General features: G+C 38.6%; 1 protein-coding gene across 10 annotated transcripts in view; it reads right to left on the bottom strand.

Moving 5' to 3' along the window:
- DMD (dystrophin) overlaps positions 1-19875 on the bottom strand; it is a 1009769-nt gene that overhangs the window by 328665 nt on the left and 661229 nt on the right. For all 10 annotated transcript variants that reach the window (XM_081858834.1, XM_081858841.1, XM_081858836.1 and 7 more), the window contains 3 exons: positions 17796-17971; positions 5528-5675; positions 261-410 (listed from right to left, as the gene is read on the bottom strand). In XM_081858834.1, coding sequence (XP_081714960.1) covers positions 261-410; positions 5528-5675; positions 17796-17971 — 474 coding nt within the window. The remainder of the gene's footprint in view (positions 1-260; positions 411-5527; positions 5676-17795; positions 17972-19875) is intronic.

Here is a 19875-nt window from a genome sequence, read left to right as displayed (position 1 = left end):
AAGCAACAGTCCACATACAGCAGTGACATGACTCCCCAGTGAAGGAGTGGGAAAGTTTGACTCTCCTCAAGTTGTCATACAGGCATGCTTATTTCTTTAGTAAATGAAACAGTACAGATAAATCTGAATTGCATGCTGAGGGAAGCAGTGTGTGTGTGTGTGTGTGTGTGTGTGTGGTGGAAATAACTGCTGAAAAACACTGGAAACACCTGCAACAGATTACAGATACATGCTGCAACACAACTGTTAATATGCCTAACCTTTATCCAGCGATGGTTAGCCTCCTTGAGTCTAGTGTCAAGCTTATGTTTTACTTCAGGGCTCAGTGATGCACTACCAAGTGCTTTTCCTCCAGCTTCAGTTAATCGTTTCAGTATTCCCTTGTGTGGAGGCAGTTCTTCCACTCTTAACTGGAACAGACAAATGCAACATTTAAAATGAACTGTAGTAGAATTTTCAACTCCCTTATCTTCACCTCTATTGATTAGTTTATCAGCTGAAGTAAGTAGACTCAAGAGCTCAATTCAGCACAACGTATCCACAGCTTTTGTTCTAGGTTGCTGTCCCTCAGGAAAAGGCGATGGATAGCAGTCCTTCTTTTGCATTAGAATGATTCCTACCTCCGCGACACAGCTGCTCACCAAAATGGCAAAGCCATAGAGGAACGATATAAAATATTTAAAGCTCAGGAGAATAAAAAGGTCAAGTACTAATTCATAATATTGCTCAGAATTTAGTCACTTGGTGTTTCACAGGCCCAAAATAAAAAAAATATATGGTTAACTGTAATGATTTTCTTTCATATTGGCCCAGTCTGTATATATAACCATAAACTATGGCTTAGTGATATGCACACAAACCTGAGGCTCACATGCACTCTCTTCTCTAGTGTGACTGTGAGGAAAGTATCCTAAGTTTCCACTTTTAAACCAACCAGTTTTCTGTTACTGCCAAACTCAGGAAACTCCGTTTAAACTGTGGTTTGAAAATAAACCAAGATGATAAATTCTGGTTTGATTCTGACTTGTTTGAACCACCATAATTTATGCTAACCAGAGTTTACCGAATTCTGGACATCAGAAGGAACACTGGATTGCTTAAAAGCAGAAGCAAAAGCTTCTTATCTCTTAAACTCACAGTCATACTGGAAGAGTCAGGCACATAAGCCTGAGTTGCATGCTAGCCCGTGCATATAAAGCTAAACATCAAAAATTAGCATTTCACTTTGTTATACAGCTTCACCATAGCTGTGATGAGATTCAAGAGAAATCTGTAACCTCCCACTGATATGTGTAACTCTTTCATCTGTACTTGTATACCTGTATACACTTATTTTCTTTAAACATTCTGTGACGTTAATTTATTATGGATGTGTTTGGGGATTTCTTCCTCCAATTATTAGATTTTTCTCCATGCAGATTTATTGTACTTCTGCCTGCTGCAGAAGTTATTCCAAGTCTTCTACTACTACTACTACTATTCTGTTGTGTGTAGGTGTTGTAGTTTTAGCTATATAAGGGCAAACATGGGACTTGTGTCAATATTGGTATATAGGCTAATTTTACACAAAGTTTCACAAATCATCATCCTTCATATACACCCTTCATATAAACATGCAGTGGAAACATTTTATTTTGAAGGCATGGAATGTATACACATATCTCTTGTCTATCCTAATCACAGAAAATCAAATCAAGAGCAAGAAATTCATTTGAAGAAGAAGGCTTCTGCACACACATCACTGGATCAGAAACAGTAGGCATAACTTTCATGTGCATGTATGTGCATGTTGTCCAACCACGCTGTATTATTTTCAGTGGAATGTGCATTCAGATGTGACATAACTATATTGGGCTGTTACACTTTAAGAAGGTGTGTGGGGGGGAACCATCCAAATTCAAATGTACAGGTTTCAAGTTTCAGCAAGAGCATTGCAGTTTTGTGGACACTGACACTGGCAGTGACATATTTAGATTGACAATTTCAATGCTCAGAGCACTTTATCAAATTTTCCTAAGATGAGACAGAGGGCAATAAGTATAGCACAGTTCTGCCATGATCATAGAAGAGTGACTAGTGGGGTGCCACAGGGTTCTGTCTTGGGCCCGGTCTTATTCAACATCTTTAACAACGACTTGGATGATGGACTCAAGGGCATCCTGATCAAATTTGCAGATGACACCAAACTGGGAGGGGTGGCTAACACCCCAGAGGACAGGATCACACTTCAAAACGACCTTGACAGATTAGAGAACTGGGCCAAAACAAACAAGATGAATTTTAACAGGGAGAAATGTAAAGTATTGCACTTAGGCAAAAAAAATGAGAGGCACAAATACAAGATGGGTGACACCTGGCTTGAGAGCAGTACATGTGAAAAGGATCTAGGAGTCTTGGTTGACCACAAACTTGACATGAGCTAAAAAAGCCAATGCAATTCTAGATCAAGAGAAGTAATAGTGCCACTGTATTCTGCTCTGGTCAGACCTCACCTGGAGTACTGTGTCCAGTTCTGGGCACCACAGTTCAAGAAGGACACTGACAAACTGGAACGTGTCCAGAGGAGGGCAACCAAAATGGTCAAAGGCCTGGAAACGATGCCTTATGAGGAACGGCTAAGGGAGCTGGGCATGTTTAGCCTGGAGAAGAGGAGGTTAAGGGGTGATATGATAGCCATGTTCAAATATATAAAAGGATGTCACATAGAGGAGGGAGAAAGGTTGTTTTCTGCTGCTCCAGAGAAGTGGACACGGAGCAATGGTTCCAAACTACAAGAAAGAAGATTCCACCTAAACATTAGGAAGAACTTCCTGACAGTAAGAGCTGTTCAACAGTGGAATTTGCTGCCAAGGAGTGTGGTGGAGTCTCCTTCTTTGGAGGTCTTTAAGCAGAGGCTTGACAACCATATGTCAGGAGTGCTCTGATGGTGTTTCCTGCTTGGCAGGGGGTTGGACTTGATGGCCCTTGTGGTCTCTTCCAACTCTATGATTCTATGATTTCCTCTTTGCTGCCTCATCTCAGCATATCTTGACAATCCTCAGTTTAAGAAGGAGTCAGAACAAGGACATTTCACAGAGAGATTTTTTTTTTTAACCCACTTCCTTGGTTATAGTTTAACAGGTCCTATACATGGCAGAGAAATACTTCCTTTTTCTTCTTCTTAAGTTCTCCCATAGAGACAAGTGTTTCTGCCCTTTTCCAAACCACTTTAATCAGAGCTCAATCATTTCTAGAGTGTTTTGCAGCATTAAGGATTGGCATGAATCAGATATTTTAAAGCTATGATCAAGCTAATGAATTAGTTCTCCAATGAAAAACTTTTCCTAGGATAACTAACAGCACACTTTTACACATGCTAAATCAGAGGAAATGCCAATTGTGTGTAATGATCGTTACTCCCAGATAAGTAGGCATAGGGTTATACACTGAAGTTGCAATACTATAACCACAAACTTCTAAGTAGATATTATAATATTGTGCTTTAACAAAGAAGTAGAATATTGAATTCTAGAGCATCAGTGTTTCTGGAAGTTAATTATTGCACTTGGGTATGAATTCTGAAGTCAGACAGATTATAAAATAAAAAACTGGAATTAAAAACACTAAACAATAATACTAAACTGGTGCCCCCCCCCAAAAAAACCCCACATTACTTCATCGTTGTATATTCCTTACGACTATGAAGCTATTTTATTTGATACTGTCCATGTGATTTTTTTGGCTGGAAATGGAGGCACTTATGCAGCTAATTGAGAAATAATTGTTTTACTATTATATTCTAATGGATTATTGAATATTGCTTTATTTGATATAAGTTGTTTATTTTAAAGTTATTTTGACCTTTTTGTAGATCATTATTATTAATGTTTGCTATTTAAGCATGTTTTTGTATGTGTTGGAAGCCACCCAGAGTGGCTGGGGAAACCCAGCCAGATGGGCGTGGAATAAATAAAAGTATTATCATCATCATCATCATTATTATTATTTCCTAGAAGTGCTTAAGGAATGCAGTGCCAAAAGTTGTATTTATGTCAGTTTTTATAGGCCACTTTTCTGCTGAGAACATACAAAGCAGCAGAACCACTCCACCATGTATGTTAAAAATACTAGAGAGGCCAATCACAGTTCTCTCTAGTGCCCAATGAAATACAACTATCTTAATGGCTCAGTAAAAGGTTTGTAGCACAGGGACTGACTATCTTGACTGTGAGTCTTGGAAGACCTGTTCCCTGCCTTGCAGGCCTTTTCCCATGTGGCGTAAGACTGTGGGGCCCTAAGAAGCTGAGGTTACCCTCGGGCTGGGGTGTTGTTGGGGGGGGGGGTCTGCTGTTGGTTTTTTTGTATCTTTATTTTAGACCTGTGATTTATGTGTAAACTGTCCAGTTTGGTTATGGTTTTTTATGTTTTATTTATTGTTTATGGTTATTTATATAATGTTGCAATTGTGTATTTTTTCATGTTGTAAGCTGATGTGAGCATGGTTTGAATGGTAGAAAGGCAGCATACCGTATATATGTATGCATATAAACCTTCAGTGAGAGTGAGTTTAAGAACCTTGGCACTCCTACCAAAATTGCTCAGTCTCAATGGACCATCTATCTTGCCAATGACAACTCTGATAGGGATGCGATGTCAGGCAACACTTCTGACTAAGATCCTAACAAGAAGGCAGGGTTGTTTTATGTATTTGTACCCTACCCTTCAAAAAACTAATTACACCATCACAGCAAAAAGAAAAGGAAAAAAACGTACAATGTTGACAGTGCAGCAGGCAATATGAGTGCACTCAAGTTGTATGCCTATGGTCTGACACACTTGGGCAAGCATATTGAGATTAGATCAGATTGCATTGGACCTTTAGAGGGGAAAGCATTTTATTTGTGTTTTGTGTTATGTCTAAATTGGAGCTGAGACATTAGACTTTGTACAATATTGAATGGTGTACCACTTTACTCTGATGGAAAGCACCATGAACAAAGCAATCTATAGTACAAAGAGTGAAAAACATACATAAAATGACCTATAATATAAGCCTTCCTAAATGTTTGTGCAAAATTAGTTCCATTTACTTTTATACATATGAGAAATAACCTTATATTAGGAAGGCATGGTTTGAATATATTCCTTTTTATACTTGCCTCCTTGAATTTGCATTAGGGGTGGGGGCTGTCTCAAAATGAAGCACATCACATTATTTCCTGGTCATTTTTTGCTAATCTGTCAGTGGACACCAGTTTGGTGGGCTTTTAGTTCACTTGAAATTTTCAATACTCATTCAACATGGATATTTTTTTTTAAGCATGACAATAAATAGTAAAATGTATCTAACTGTGTGGTTTTTGTGACATCTCCTTATGACCATTAATGCTGAGGCCTCAACTATAGATTCTAACTTGATTTGCATAGAAAATGTATTTGAAACACTTGAAAAACCAAGATGTTTACTGCTTTTTAATTTGGGGTGTGGGGAGAGTGGAAGGAGACAAAGGCAGCTAATGATATAAAAATGGACAGGCTTTTTCCATACCTTTACTTTCTGAAGAGTGTCCTTTAACTGGTATTCATTTCCTGGTTCAACAGGAATGCCAACAACACTACTTGCTTCGTCTAACCATAAATAAAACTTATTTAAATTATATTGCAATTCTGTCAGAAGATTCTGTTCTTCTTCTAGCCTGTATTAATAAAAGAAAAATATCAACATTAACAGGGTGGTTCAAAGTATATTAATTATTAACCCTACCCAGCATAGTAGTAACACTTAATGGAAATGTAACAGATAAATATATAAATTCCTTCATTAAAGACACATGAAAACATTGTTCACTGAAACATACATTAACTGAAACCCTAGTTTTGATCAGCTCAAAATTTAGGTGGAGTTTCATTTTTATAATAGATTTTTAAAAATTCAGCACTTGGTTCATAGCACTCAAAACTGTCACTCCTGAATTTCAGGCTTTGCCTTCAGAAAGAATGTACCTGAAAGATGCACTAAAACTTTTAAAATAGATTCTAAAGGATAAATATGCCTTACTCCTGTAGCTTATTTACTCATTCCCTCTCCATAATCTGTTATCTGCTAATCTTAATATTATTCTGTGACCTCTATTTGTTTCAAGCACACTTCAGTGATTAACTCCTACTGCCTTTAACAGGACTTAGGCACACTGAACATTCCTTGGACTGACTTTCTGGAGCACAGGGTTTGCTGGGCACTTTCCTGAAGGGAAACATGAATACCCAGAAGCATCTGTGTACCTGTAGAAAGCTATTTTGTACTCAGGAAAGCTCTTTTGTACTTAGGGTTCTCTGTGCTTATCAGAGATATATATTGGATGACATTTTCACTTCATCCATCTGGAAAAATCAACAATGATTTATCTACACCAGCCTTTTCCTTAGAGCTCTGGATTTTTACATTAAAAATCTGAACACTTAGCAAAAGAAATGCGTGGAGGAAAACCCAGATGCATGGATTCCTTTATGTTAAACAAGCTGTATTCTATCATGCATTGAACTCTGCAGGGCTCACTTACAACAGACTGTGTAAAGGATTTGGTTTTTACTCTTCATTTCCTGTATTTATTCTTTTACATTCCGTAAAGGATGAGCAATGGCCACAACAAAAACCCTGGTGCAGTTTTTCCCCCTTGGAAAGCATGGCTGTGATCCAAACTACGTATACAAGTTTGCCTGTTCGCAATGTAATGCCAGAGGTGTGGGAAAGTTGTGTGTCAAAAGCAGCCTGGGGTCCACAGGGTGCTTTTACCCCCACCCAAAAAGTAACAAAGGGATACAATCAGACAGTGGCTTAATCCATCTTTCTTCCACCTCTTTTCTGTTTTCTCTCCACAGTGCTTTCCGACGATGTTGTGGTGCTTCCCACAATTTTTTTTTGCTAGTTTCCTTGTTTTGGGTCTCATTGAGAAAAGCAGTTTTTGTTTTTCATAGCACTAATTCAGCTCTTCGGTTCTGCAGTGGGTACGGTCTGCCAGCATTCTGGATTTTCAAACTATCCAGATTCCTTCCTCAGCCTTCATTCTTATTCTGTTTGCCACCACTGCCTTCATAAAAACCTGTCATCCCAAAATGGGAAAGAGTTGTTTTGGTAAGAAATAAGTGGCAGGCAACTGCACCCACTTTCAACTTATCATTTCATGGTTTGAAAGGAACTCTCAGGTTATTCTGGACTAGTGGGACCTGCACAGCCACACCTGACTCACATTTCTATCCCCACTAGGATTTGTAAATATATATTTTAATCCCGATGCATTTGAGGAAAATAATAAACAACAACTCTCCTTACTATGGACATAAAAACCATATTTACCTTGTGAATCAATTGAATAGTGGGATGGTGGGAAAACATTTGTGTTTGTCAAAGTTTTCCAGTGTTCTGATTTGTATTACATCTGCTTTTTATTCCAGATCAAGGTACGTACACTTACAATAACTGGAGCAAACATGGTTTATACCAGTGGTTCCCAACTGGTGGTCCGCGGTCCCCAGAATCTATCCACAAGGTCTGTGGCACCATTCACATAACAAAAACTATAATAGAGATATATTTGTTTTTTTCAAAAGTAGGAGGTCCATGGATTTTCTTTTGAAAAACAGGGGGTCTGCAATACTTACCTAATTGTGACCCCTAGTTTATACAGTATTTTCAGGAGCTATGAACTAGGGTGAATTGATAAACTTTCTCTTAAAAAGTTAATATGTAAGGCTAAGTAAACTGAGCTCATTTCTTCCAATATTTCCAATGAGGCACTTTGTAATATTGCAGACTTTGCTAGACTAGCTGGGAACTAATCTGTTATATTGCAAGAGTTTCAGAATCGAGATAAATGCCCCTTCCCTTCTTCCTTCCTTCCTTCTTCTCTTTCTTCATTTGTGGGCCAAAACTAAAGATTTATAGGATTTATTAAACAGTAGTTTCTTAATGGTATCTGAACAAGGAAACTGTGGTTTAATCTCACTTTACTAACTGAAATTTGTTCTCAGCTCAATAATCATGGTTTACTAAGATTAACTAGTTAAATCTGAATTGCCCTAAAATAAATATGCACCTAAGAAAGGTAGCCAATAATGATTCCTAGTTTCTAGAAAATCTTGATAAATCTCTAGTGGGTATTGGAAGATCTCCAGGATATATCTAATATATGATAATGATACTCTCTCTTTAAACCCTCTGGTTATATTTTATGTAGCAGAATAAATAGGCATTTCTGTTAAAGTTTAATTGGCAACACTTTGAAGAATGCACACCATTGATTTGAGAGCTTGTATTGATTTCTTTGTCAAGCTAATTCTACTGTTAAAACTATACCTATTAGTATTTTTATTTTACATAAAAGTATCTAAATTTAAAAACTTCTAGACAAGCATCATTATTTTTAAACTAGAGAAACACTGAGAATTTCATGATGAGAACTGCAGTTAAAAGGAGAACTAGATGCATACATTTTGCATAGATCTATGAAATACCAATAGCTTATAATCTATTTAGGGCACAATCCTACGGTCTCTGGAGGGTGTTCCAGATGCTATATGGTTTTTCAGATCTCCCTCTCTGAGGATGGAGAGTGAAATCTGTTTTCAGAGATGGAGAGCCAAACTCCTATCTGCAGCTGCAGAAAGGTATAAAGTTGGTGATTCTCCTAAGAAAAAAAAAGGAAGTGTATGCCAGGAGAAGTTGTGGATTTGCAGGATCCAAAGCGCTGCAGTTCACTCAACGTACCCCAAGAATGTGGGGGTAGGGGGAGATTACACTAGCCCTGAAGCTGAAGCTCTTTTGAACAGCACTGAGATGACACAGTGGTGATGATGTATATTGTTCCTTCCTGACAATCACTGCCATACAAATAGGCTCTAAGATAAGCTCCTACCTGCACCTGGTAACTGTTGTATGTGAGCCACGTTGAATACTAAAAAAAAACAAAACAAACAAACCAGGTATTGATAGTATAATTCCGATTCTAGCACTGAAATAATCAAGGGGTTGAACAACTGTATGGGGAATCTTTATAACATTTGGGTCTTTTCCATTTCGAAAAAAAGGTAAGTTAGATAAGAGGGAACTGTGTTGAGGTGTGACTATGCATGGAGTGGATAAAGTGGATCAAGAAAAGTGCTTCTCCATCTCTCATAACACTAGAACTGAATGTTGGAAGATTCAAGACAAACAAAATGAAGTGCTTCTTCACACAGTGAAGCTGAACTATGGAATTCACTGCTGCAGGAGGGTAGTGATGGCTGCCAACTTGGGTGGCTTTAAAAGAGGGTTAGACAAGTTCATGGAGGATAAGGCTAACAATGGCTGTAAAAGCACAATGGCTATGTTCTGTTTCCACTGTCAGAGACAGCACGCTTCTGTACATCAGTTGCTGGGAATCCCAAGTGGGGAGAATGCACTTGTAATCAGGTTCTGCTTGCACACCTTTCATAGGCATCTGGTTGGCCACTATGAGAACAGCATGCTGGGCTAGAGGGGCCACTGGCTGGATCCAGCAGGGCTCTTCTTAAGTTCTTACAGCAAAAAACAGCTTTACTATGCACACAGTAAATCACACTGAGATAAGCTGCAGCAAATATTTAGAAGTGGCATGCCACAGAATTAAGGGGACATTAATCACATATTATGTGCAAAGTACCCATTTCTAGAAGAAAAATATTATTACAAAGTAGTGGAATACTTTAAAGCATTACAGCAATGCTGTGCTTCTAAGGTTATCATCTTGACAGCAATGTTTAAAAATGTTTTACTCAAGCATTCAAGATCTCAAGTGCTATATCTTTGTTTACCTACAGGTTTAATGATTTGCTAGGATTTATTCCAACATGTGGTAGTAACAGTAATAAATGGTGCATTTAAAACTCTCCATCTGCAATTAAGTGCTAGATATTTTATTTCAAGAATCATTTCAATACATTTACCCAAGAACAAGCTGTGGCTTCTGTTTGAAATATTGGATGAGTGGCTGCTTGCATTACAAATACTCCTAATAAATTTTCAGTAAGTGGAATAACAGTGAGCACAGCAAGAAATTCACATATAACTTTAGAGTAAATGCAAAAAAAAGGGGGGAAAGATTATGCTTCTGTGCTATACAGTCAAATGTATACACAAACACACAGAAAACATCTTGCATTTGGAAGGTATCAAGCCCACTCCTGACCATTATATTGCTACAAAAACAATTAGCCAGTTTTAACAACATGAATCACAATTATGTTATTATTTTATTAGAGATATTTTAAGCCACCTTTCCTTGGTAGCCACCCCAGGCTGGGCTCCAGTATAAAACAAAACATACAAATACTTCTAAATAAGAGCACATAAAAATAATTAAAATGTTATTGATAAATCACATATCAAAACACCATTCAATGCTATAGGCAGTTCCATCCTGGGCACCAATCAACTTAATCAACATCTCATAAATGCCTGGGTAAATAAATAGTTTTTCAAGTTGGTTCTGAAAAGAAAGTAAGGCATCCTCCAGCTGCACACTAGAGGGGAGAACATTTCATAGAAAACCAATGAGGGGTCAAGGAGAAGCAGCAGTATTAGTCCCTGCTGATTGCATGTATTAAAGCTGCAACTATTGCTCTGATTCTTTTCCTGGAAACCTATGGCCACATTCAAGTGTAACAATAGATTGCTGACCTCAGGCCCTTTTGGTTGATCTGCTCTCTGTTTCTCCTAAAGCGTTCAAATAAATGCATCAGACATTGTTGGAGGTGCAGCCCCTGGCAATGTCCTTCCCTTCCCAACTTGAGCACAGGCCATCCCCCTATAGCCAAGCATTCAACATTAAGGACACAGGGTTCCTAATCTCAAGAAATAGCAATTGATGTAGTTTGCCAGATGACATGCCCACCAACTGTGTAGAAATTGGGGACAAGGCTAGTAGGCTGTCCTGCACACACCCAGAGAAGGAAGGCAAACAGCCAACTTTTGTTGTTTAGTCGTCCATCTCGTCCTCTGTTGTCCCCTACTGCTTGTGCCCTCCATCTTTCCCAGCATCAGGGTCTTTTCCAGGGAGTCTTCTCTTCTCATGAGGTGACCAAACTATTGGAGTCTCAGCTTCAGGATCTGTCCTTCCAGCAAGCACTCAGGGCTGATTTCCTTAAGAATGGGTAGGTTTGATCTTCTTGCAGTCCATGGGACTCTTGAGTCTCCTCCAGCACCATAATTCAAAAGCATCAGTTCTTCGGCGATCAGCCAACTATTAATTCTTTATTGGCAAAAGCACACACTTACAGAAGCTCCTAAGGTGTACTACACACACACACACACACACACACACACACACACACACACACACACACTCCTAGTGTCTACATAGCTGGCATGAACTTTTCTAGGTTCATGCTGGAAGCATCAGTGGGACCACACACCCTACCCCTGGGCTTATGTACACTCGCCTGATGGAGTGCATCCATACAACCTGAGACTTCTGCACAGGTCATCGCTGTGCTTCCGTCTTCAAGCCCCTCCTAGTTCTAGAAAACAGTGGGGGCGGGGACCAGGGGGCATTTGACTAGCCTGCTCCTTGCTTGAGCATGTTTGAGTCCTCTGCTTCTAACACATCCTGTGCCCCCACCTCCGTATTTGACCGCTTGCACCCTTACCCTCCCTTACCCTCATGGGTGGCATCAAATTCCATGAATTGCTGGCCCCCTCTCCAGGGTCATCCTCTAGCCCCTCTGCTTCCATCACACACTAGTCAGAGCCCTGCCACTCCCTGACATATGACCTCACATGTTCAGCATTTATAGAATCCTAAGAAGTCCTTCCGAAATGTGCAATTTGGTCCTTAGGCTTGGTGCCACAATCATTGTTTCTAAGGGACTACATAATAAGGAGTAATTAGCATTCATCTTGAGAAGTCACAGTTTCTATTATTAGTAAGAATTTCTTCCATAAGGCCCCAAATATGATGCTCTCTCAGATCTTGGGTGATGGCACTTTTTAACTACTATACTTCTTATGGGGGCTTATATTTCCTAGGCCTAGATTGAAACTAAATCCATTACCTCTGCTAGAGAATGCCTCTTGGATTCATATACTCCAAGACACAAGGACAAGGCAAACAGAGTATGCTACCTAAATAAGGAACTTGCCCAGAACAAAGAAAAAAAAAGTTCCCTCTTGCTTTGCAAGAAAAGAAAAGAACTCTTTTCCTAGGGTTCTCTCAGCTCTAAGAAACACATCAATAGTTATTTTCAAATGGGGATTTTAGTGGCCATTAATGTGTGTCTGTAACTTTTAACCTTGCCTTTTTAGTTCTGCAATTTATTAGGAAGAGTAATTACCTGATCAGCAAGGTAATCAAATATAACCAGTTTAAATGAATTCGTGTCCCCAGGCTGTCAGCCAGTGGCAGTTGGTTCTCTCACAAAGCTGACATACTTTGTCTCTGGGGGAAGAAAGGGAGGGAGATGGAGACTTGCCAGATGTAGCAAATTTGTTAAGTAATAGACTACATTTTAATTCTTGAAGAGCTTTCAAAGGTGTAAAGTAAGTATATGTGTACAGAGAGGATTAAAGAGGAACCCGAAATGAAGCCATATTGTTTCCAGCTGTAATATTAATAGACAAGCAACATTCATTTAACCTGTTACAGATAGGTAGCCGTGTTGGTCTGCCATAGTCAAAACAAAATAAAAAAATTCCTTCCAGTAGCACCTTAAAGACCAACTAAGTTAGTTCTAGGTATGAGCTTTCGTGTGCATGCACACTTCAATTTCAAATGTCTTTCAGTTATCAGAAATGATAGTGAAGGTTAGTGCCAGATAAGTCTCCTACAATTCACATGGAATTTCTGAAACAACAGCAATTATGAGCTGATATTCAACTAATGCAAAACTCAATTTCTCTGCTAGGAACACATCAGACATGATGGTCAAATCAAGGCAACAATGCAGATGGTAACATTTTGAATTTGAATATTATATTCTTAAGCAGCTAGACAAAGAACATCTATGGAAGCTCTCCAATCAAAGTTATTAAGGCAAATTTTCTGTGTACCACCGCCTAGAGGCTAATCTTTCCTCGGTAGAATTACGGATCTGGCGTAGGACACTTAATTACTGGCTTCACCTAAACTTAATTACTGGCTTCACCCCCCCCCCCCCGGCCTCATAAGCCCAGTGGACTAAAATTGTCTATCAAAAACTTCACTCTTGTGGCTTATCACCACAACAGCTACTCACTTTGGGTTTTAGTAAAGCAAATAGTCTAATTTGTCAGTGCCTAAATAATATCGAGCGTCAGAACAAATTGGCCACAATAAGTAAATTTTGCCCATGGTATGACTATTTTCCACCTTCTCATTTCGACTCTCTGGCACCCTATCTGCATAACCTAGCAATTCTAAAATATAGATGCGCTTTTACTCTCACAAGATTGAATGTTTTGCCCTTGGCTGCACTTGAGGGACGATTCCAGCAGATTCCACACAAAAAACGCTTATGTCCCTATGGAGATGGCAGTACCAAATCGGTGGTGCATGCCCTTCTGGCTTGCACTCTTTATAAAGACTTGAGGAATGAGATTATCCCCCCTCTTTAATTGTCCATTCTGGGTCACTCAACCACTGCCACAGTGTCCTTTCTCTTGGCAGATTAAGCAGGTGACAGCAAAGGTTGCAAGGTTTTTAGCTGGGGCAATCAGAATAAGATCCACTATTTGACTATTGATTCAAAACCCTAAAATGTATTTTATATAATTGAATTTTTATTACTATTCTTTGTATATCGTATTGTTGTTTAATTGCTACGGCGGATGGCTGATGCAAATAAAGATTCATTCACTCACTCATTCTATAGTAGCCATTTGTGGTGTGGGCTCATTTCAGCGTGTGTGTGGTGCCCACAGCAGTTTATCTAGTTTGCAAATATGTGCTTGGGCCCAAATAAGTGGCAATCCCAAGCATGCGGAACTAGAGAAGGCCTGGGTTTCAACAAATAGGTCTGCTATGATTGCTCCTCATTTGGCCCTGGAATACTGTCAAAATAGTATAATTATATGCATATATTTACTCAGTAGTGTCATGTGACCAAATGAATTGGGAATTAAATGAATTTTCTAGGATAGAAATATATGTTTTTATGCCAGGAAGCAAAAGTAATTTACTAAAGTAGAACTCAATTTTTAAAATGTGCTGCTTTCTCTTCAGCTATTGATTTGTAATTATAAGTTAACTAGAGCCCTGCAGCAAATGATTTAACTGGTAAGTTAACAATCAATAAGTGCAACAAGTTTCTTCAAGCTACCTCCAAACTCTCTGGGCTCTCTAGTTTAGGATGGGAAACTCCTTCATTCTTGTGAGGGAAATAATATTGGTTAGGGATGAGTTATATAATGGAGAGAAGGAGAAGACTTGGAGCATCTTTTGTCAAGATCTTTCCTCCAGTCATTGCATCTGTTGCAGAGGAACTGTGTTTATTCAACATACAAACATTCATCCTCTTGATTACATTGTGTCTAGTTTCTTATCCTTCCTCTGTTGTCTCTTCCGAGTTGAATTTTAGATTATAAACTCCATAGGGCAGGGATATGTCTTTTGTACTTTGTAAACCATCATGGCATGTTGATTTATCACTAGGAAAAAAGCAATTTCTTCTCCGCTTTTGGTCATCTACTTTTTTGGGAACATTGTATGGAATGTGTTTCTGCAAGTCTCTTAGTATCTACTGATGTGGCAACTTTTCCTGCCACATCTGGGCAATCTTATTTAAATACATTTAGAAATATGTTAAATTTTCACTTTTCTTCAGAGGCTGATGACCCTCCTACACTGCATAGCAGTGTTATTTTGGAGCGGGAGGGAAGTGACCATACTTAGTGAGAAATGTTCAGTCACATAGAAACACCCTACATTTTATGAAATATTTTATTATTTTTCTTTTCTTTGCGTGTTCCTTTTTTCTATCACACATTCCCTTTAAATCCTGGAAACCATATCTCCCACAAAAACAAAGCAAACCAGATCCAAACAGAAAACTCTACCACAGTCCAGCTTTGCTCCCTACTCTCCATTGCATCCAACCATCCTTTAATAATGCTTGATTACTGTACATTTGGGTTGGGAAAGGGGAAAGTTAACCTGTCTGTCATCTGTCTCTCTGTCAAACTGGTCTACCCTCAGTGGACCACTTTCAACAAGTGGGTAGGGTCACTATTCTCCAAAGGAATTATCTTTGCAGCCATGCATTGAATCTAAACCGGGGCTGCCAAATTCCTACTAAAAGCGGATGTTGCATTTAGCATTGAAATTAAATTTAATCCACAGGGATTTACTCCACTTGGGAGCTCTGCTAGGGAACCCCTCCGTGGAGCCAATTTAAGCAGGGCTTGCATCTGGTGTCCAAATTGAAAAGGTTCCAATTGCAAGCCTTGCTTGCCAATGAATAATTGGAAGGGTACTTTAAGGATCCCGGGTGCTCTTTTGCAGCTGTAGTCATAGGATGTCAGGTGTGAAGCAGGTAGGCATGGCTTATGGACTAAATTCAGACTCCTGGCAGGCTAAATTTTTCATGCTTGGTGTACATCTTTGAAAATAACACACTGTTCGCCTGTTGCAGCAAATACCTGCAGGGTTCCAATATGTTACCGTTTTAGGTGCCCTCCCTTTATCTGAAAAAAGTCTAAATGTCTGTAAGTAAAGTATTTTTCCGTCTATAAGATGCCCCCATGTATAAGACGTCCTCTATTTGGGGGGACTCAAATTTAAGAAAATGGGAAATGGCTCAGAGTGGTTGAGCTTTTTGGGGAGGATTGCCTAGCGTTGTTGAGCCGCCCACTTCCCACAGCAACAGCCAATCACCAACAGATCATTCCCCACAGACCTGCCTGAGAAAAGCAGTCCGCTGACAATCGCGTGCGTCCCAGAACAGCAGCCGCCAATCACAGCAGCGATAACCAATCCACAGCAGTCCTTACTGCAGAAACTACCGTAATCACCAACCCAATTAGAGCAGCAGCAGCCAATCCAAAGAAGCCCTTCTAGCAGCCAACAATCACTCACCAAATCATTGATGACAAGCTCCTGCTTGTGCCTGCAGCCAATCACTCGCCCACCCCATTCACTATCCATGTATAAGACGAGGCATGTTTTTGAACATTAAAAAGGTAAAGGTGAAGGACCCCTGACAGTTATTTTACAGTAAAAAAACAACAGCCCTCGTCTTATACACGGAAAAGTACGGTATATGAGAAATAGTCTTTCAAGTACTGCTGCATGTGAAACATTAGTATCAGTTACCTGAAGGTGTGGCAGAAACAGCCATTTAGCACCCTACTGCTGCAGCTTACCTCTGGCACATTCAGTATCTCACACATTCCAAGAGAAATTGAATTCAACAATAACCTTCCACTTTTTCCTGTTCACATGAACATCTGTGCAGCTCAGGCAAACTTATAAATCAAAAGGGGCATTGCTATTGTAAAAATAAAGAGCTGAACAAAGTATGCTCTATTTTGTATTTGACATCTCTTGTTTTTTTTGGGGGGGGGGTTGAAACCACACCTGCAAAATTCTTGATAGACACCTTATTTTCTCTTGTAAGCTAGCAGCAGTTATATTTCAACCTTTCAGAACAACAAAATTCTCTATGAATCACAGTAATTTCCTGACAAAATATCTAACCAGATTTCCAGACCAACTCCTTGTGCTATCAAGTAGTAATATCAAGTTAAATTAAGCCAAAAGCTTTACTTCTATTGAAATCATTTTATTCTGCTGCTTCTTTGTGCTTTGTCAATCTAACTGAAACAGGGTGGTGTCTTTACTGTTGCTTTTTACAGAGAAATTGCTCACTTTTCTGTATTTTCATTTGAAACATCCTGAAAGGGTTGCTAAGAAGCAATGATCAATATAGTTTTTGACACACACTCAAATGTAATAGCAATAGTAAAGTTTTATAAATTAGATGTAAGTTATTTTTAACCCAACTGTATACTGCCAGTTACACAAAAGTAAATTCCACTGAGTTCACTGGTGCTGACAGCCAACTCAGCATGCAAAGCAGTGCAGCCTTGTATCATGAACAGGTTTTGCTCATTAAACACTATAATCCTAAACATGTTTACTTGGAAGTAAGCCACTGTGTTTAGTGTTGTTTACTCTCTAGTAAGCATATGTGCTTTAGTCACATGCAGACTGGTGTATTCCAATCAAATCCAGGTTAAATTCAGACTAAAAGCACAATCGCATACTACTCAGTAGTAAATCCCAGTGAGTTCAGTGGGGCCTACTCATAGAAAGTGGTATAGGACTGCAGCCTACGCTAGATAAACTGCAGTTAGGTCCCACTGAAATAAATGGGACAAGTTAGTGGTGGCTTAACTTAAGACACTTCAGTTGGAATGAAGTCCAACCTTACAATAATAAAATTTCACATTTTGACCCAATATTTTTAAGTGTACACTTGCAGATTTTGCTAAATATTTAGAAAAAGCTGAAACAAAATCCAATGCTTACTTTATTTATATTTTTTCCAAAATAAATAAATGCAAAAATAAAGCACTAAAAATAATAATATAATTCGGTAGTGGCAATATTTTATGATTATAAACAAAAAACACATATAATGGGAAACTATGGATAGGTTGATTGTTCACAAGCTTTTTTTAAAAAAAATGATTTCACAGATTTATATAACACAATTACTAAGGAAATTCCTTAAACTCTAACAAAACAATTTGTAATTTGTTGATTTTTTTCAATTATTAGAACAGCTTGAAGTATCAAAAATAACATTTACTTGCTATGTTAGCTCACCTCTTTTTTTTCTCTGCCAGTTGTTTGCAGAGTTCCTTCCACCGATAATTCAGGCTTCCCAGTTTCCCCTTCAATACACTGGCATCGGCTATTGATGACTGCTCAATAATTTCCTCCCCAGCTATGTTCAGTGTTCTGACAACAGCTTGCTGTCTCCCAATGCCATCCTGGAGGTCCTGCAAGAAACCAAATAATCTGATAAAAATGGAGTACAATGACCAGATCAAAATGTGCTATGCCAAATGCAAGCATGGTAGAGATAAACCTGCTTTTATAAATGCCCTGTGCACCTAATATCATGTTTAAAAGATCCTTACCTGAATAAAGTGTGCAGCATCTGCATGTTAGAAAAATAAACATCTAGACTGAAAAATTTGGGTATAAAAAAGATCACTTATGTATGGGCCAGTTTGTGAGATTAAAGCACTTGTAAAGTGTGATGCTAATTCTGGATTAACTGTGCAAGTATGCCATATCTTAATGAAGCCTACATGAAACGATGAATACAATAACATCATGTGGCAGAATATTAAACTGATTTTAAAAACAGAGAAGGTGACCAGATAGAAAAGGGTTCATGGTATAGTAATATAAAAGAAGCTTATTTTTGTTGAAACACTTGGATTTAATGGTCCTTTTGATGACCTTATTTTGTTTATTAATTGTTATTAGTGGACAATCACTTTTAGTTGTTGTTATTTATTTTAAATCTATCTGTGTGGATTGCATTACTATGAATTGTATTGTTTTAAGTCAGATAAGAATGTAAGAAGAGCCTGCTGAATCAGGCCAGTGGCCCATCTAGTCCAGCATCCTGTTCTCACAGTGGCCAACCAGATGCAGATAGTAAAGCAGAACCTGAGCACAGGTCCATTCTCTGTTCCTGCAGTTTCCAGCAATGGTCTGTGGAGGCAGAACACAGCCTCCATCATGTCTAGCTGCCATCCGTTCATTTCCCTCCCATCCCATCAAAGGTAATCATTGGTGATTCCAGAAATGAAATAATACAAAACTTATTGGGCTTAATTACTGAATCAACTGAAACAGTAATTTCCAGATAATTATACATAATGTTTGTTTACTTTTTTTATTAAACAGAATATATGTCACTATGATAATGTTGTTGTTGTTTTTACTGTTATCACTTTGTTTTCAAATTATGTAAACCTGCCTCAGATTTTTTTTTAAATCTATTGAACAGTCAAGATAAATATTGTTAACGAGTAAATAAAACTTAAAATTTAAATGCTGCACAACATTAACTGATTTGGGCATAAATTCTGATTGCACATCACAAAGTAAATGGATAAGCAAGCTTTAGAAGAAATAGCAAAACTTTTAGCTCTCTTTAGGCATTCACTGTGAATCTCTGAAAAGGGCACTTGAACTAGACATGCAAACCCTACTCCCAAGGTCCTTTTGTGCTATGGGTGCAAAGATATGGAGGATTCTAAGCATGTTTGGCTGAGATTGCTTAGAAGTCTCCTCATGACTGGAACCCCTAAAAAACCATGGTTAGAATCCCTCTACAACTACCCTGACAGATCAGAGAACTGAGGCCAAGAGACAATGGCTTGTCTAAGGCCATGCAATGAGCCCACGGCAGAGGCAAGTTTCAAACAAGAAACTTCCTGATTTGTAACTTAATCTCCTAGCTTGTATGCACAGCAGCTTTCAAAAGTCTTCATATAACTACATTTTGACCGTTTTAAAACATGGGAGCCTCCAATATTTGCCAACAGCTCTCTTGTGCCTGGAAGTAGTCTGTCTGTCTGTCTCTCTTTCATTATTATTATTATTATTATTATTATTATTATTATTATTATTATTATTATTTGCTTATAACAGTAAGAGGCAAGAGTCCTGCAATTGCCTTGATGTCTTTCTTACTTCAAGCCTTCAAAAGAGTTTGCAGTTTTAAAAATATCTTCACTGCAGTTCCCTCTTTGCTGATGTTAGTTCATTAGTCCTTTGCCTTGCTGAATTGACACTTCAGAAAGCAGTGTATCCTGTCAAAAAATGCTGCCTCTGAAAGAGCCAGTTCACTAAAGCATAAGGAATGGTGAAGTAGTGGCAATAG

This window comes from Podarcis erhardii, assembly GCF_964252035.2.
Source record: "Podarcis erhardii genome assembly, chromosome: 4".
Classification (NCBI taxonomy): domain Eukaryota; kingdom Metazoa; phylum Chordata; class Lepidosauria; order Squamata; family Lacertidae; genus Podarcis; species Podarcis erhardii.
This window is presented reverse-complemented; position numbering and strand designations above follow the sequence as displayed.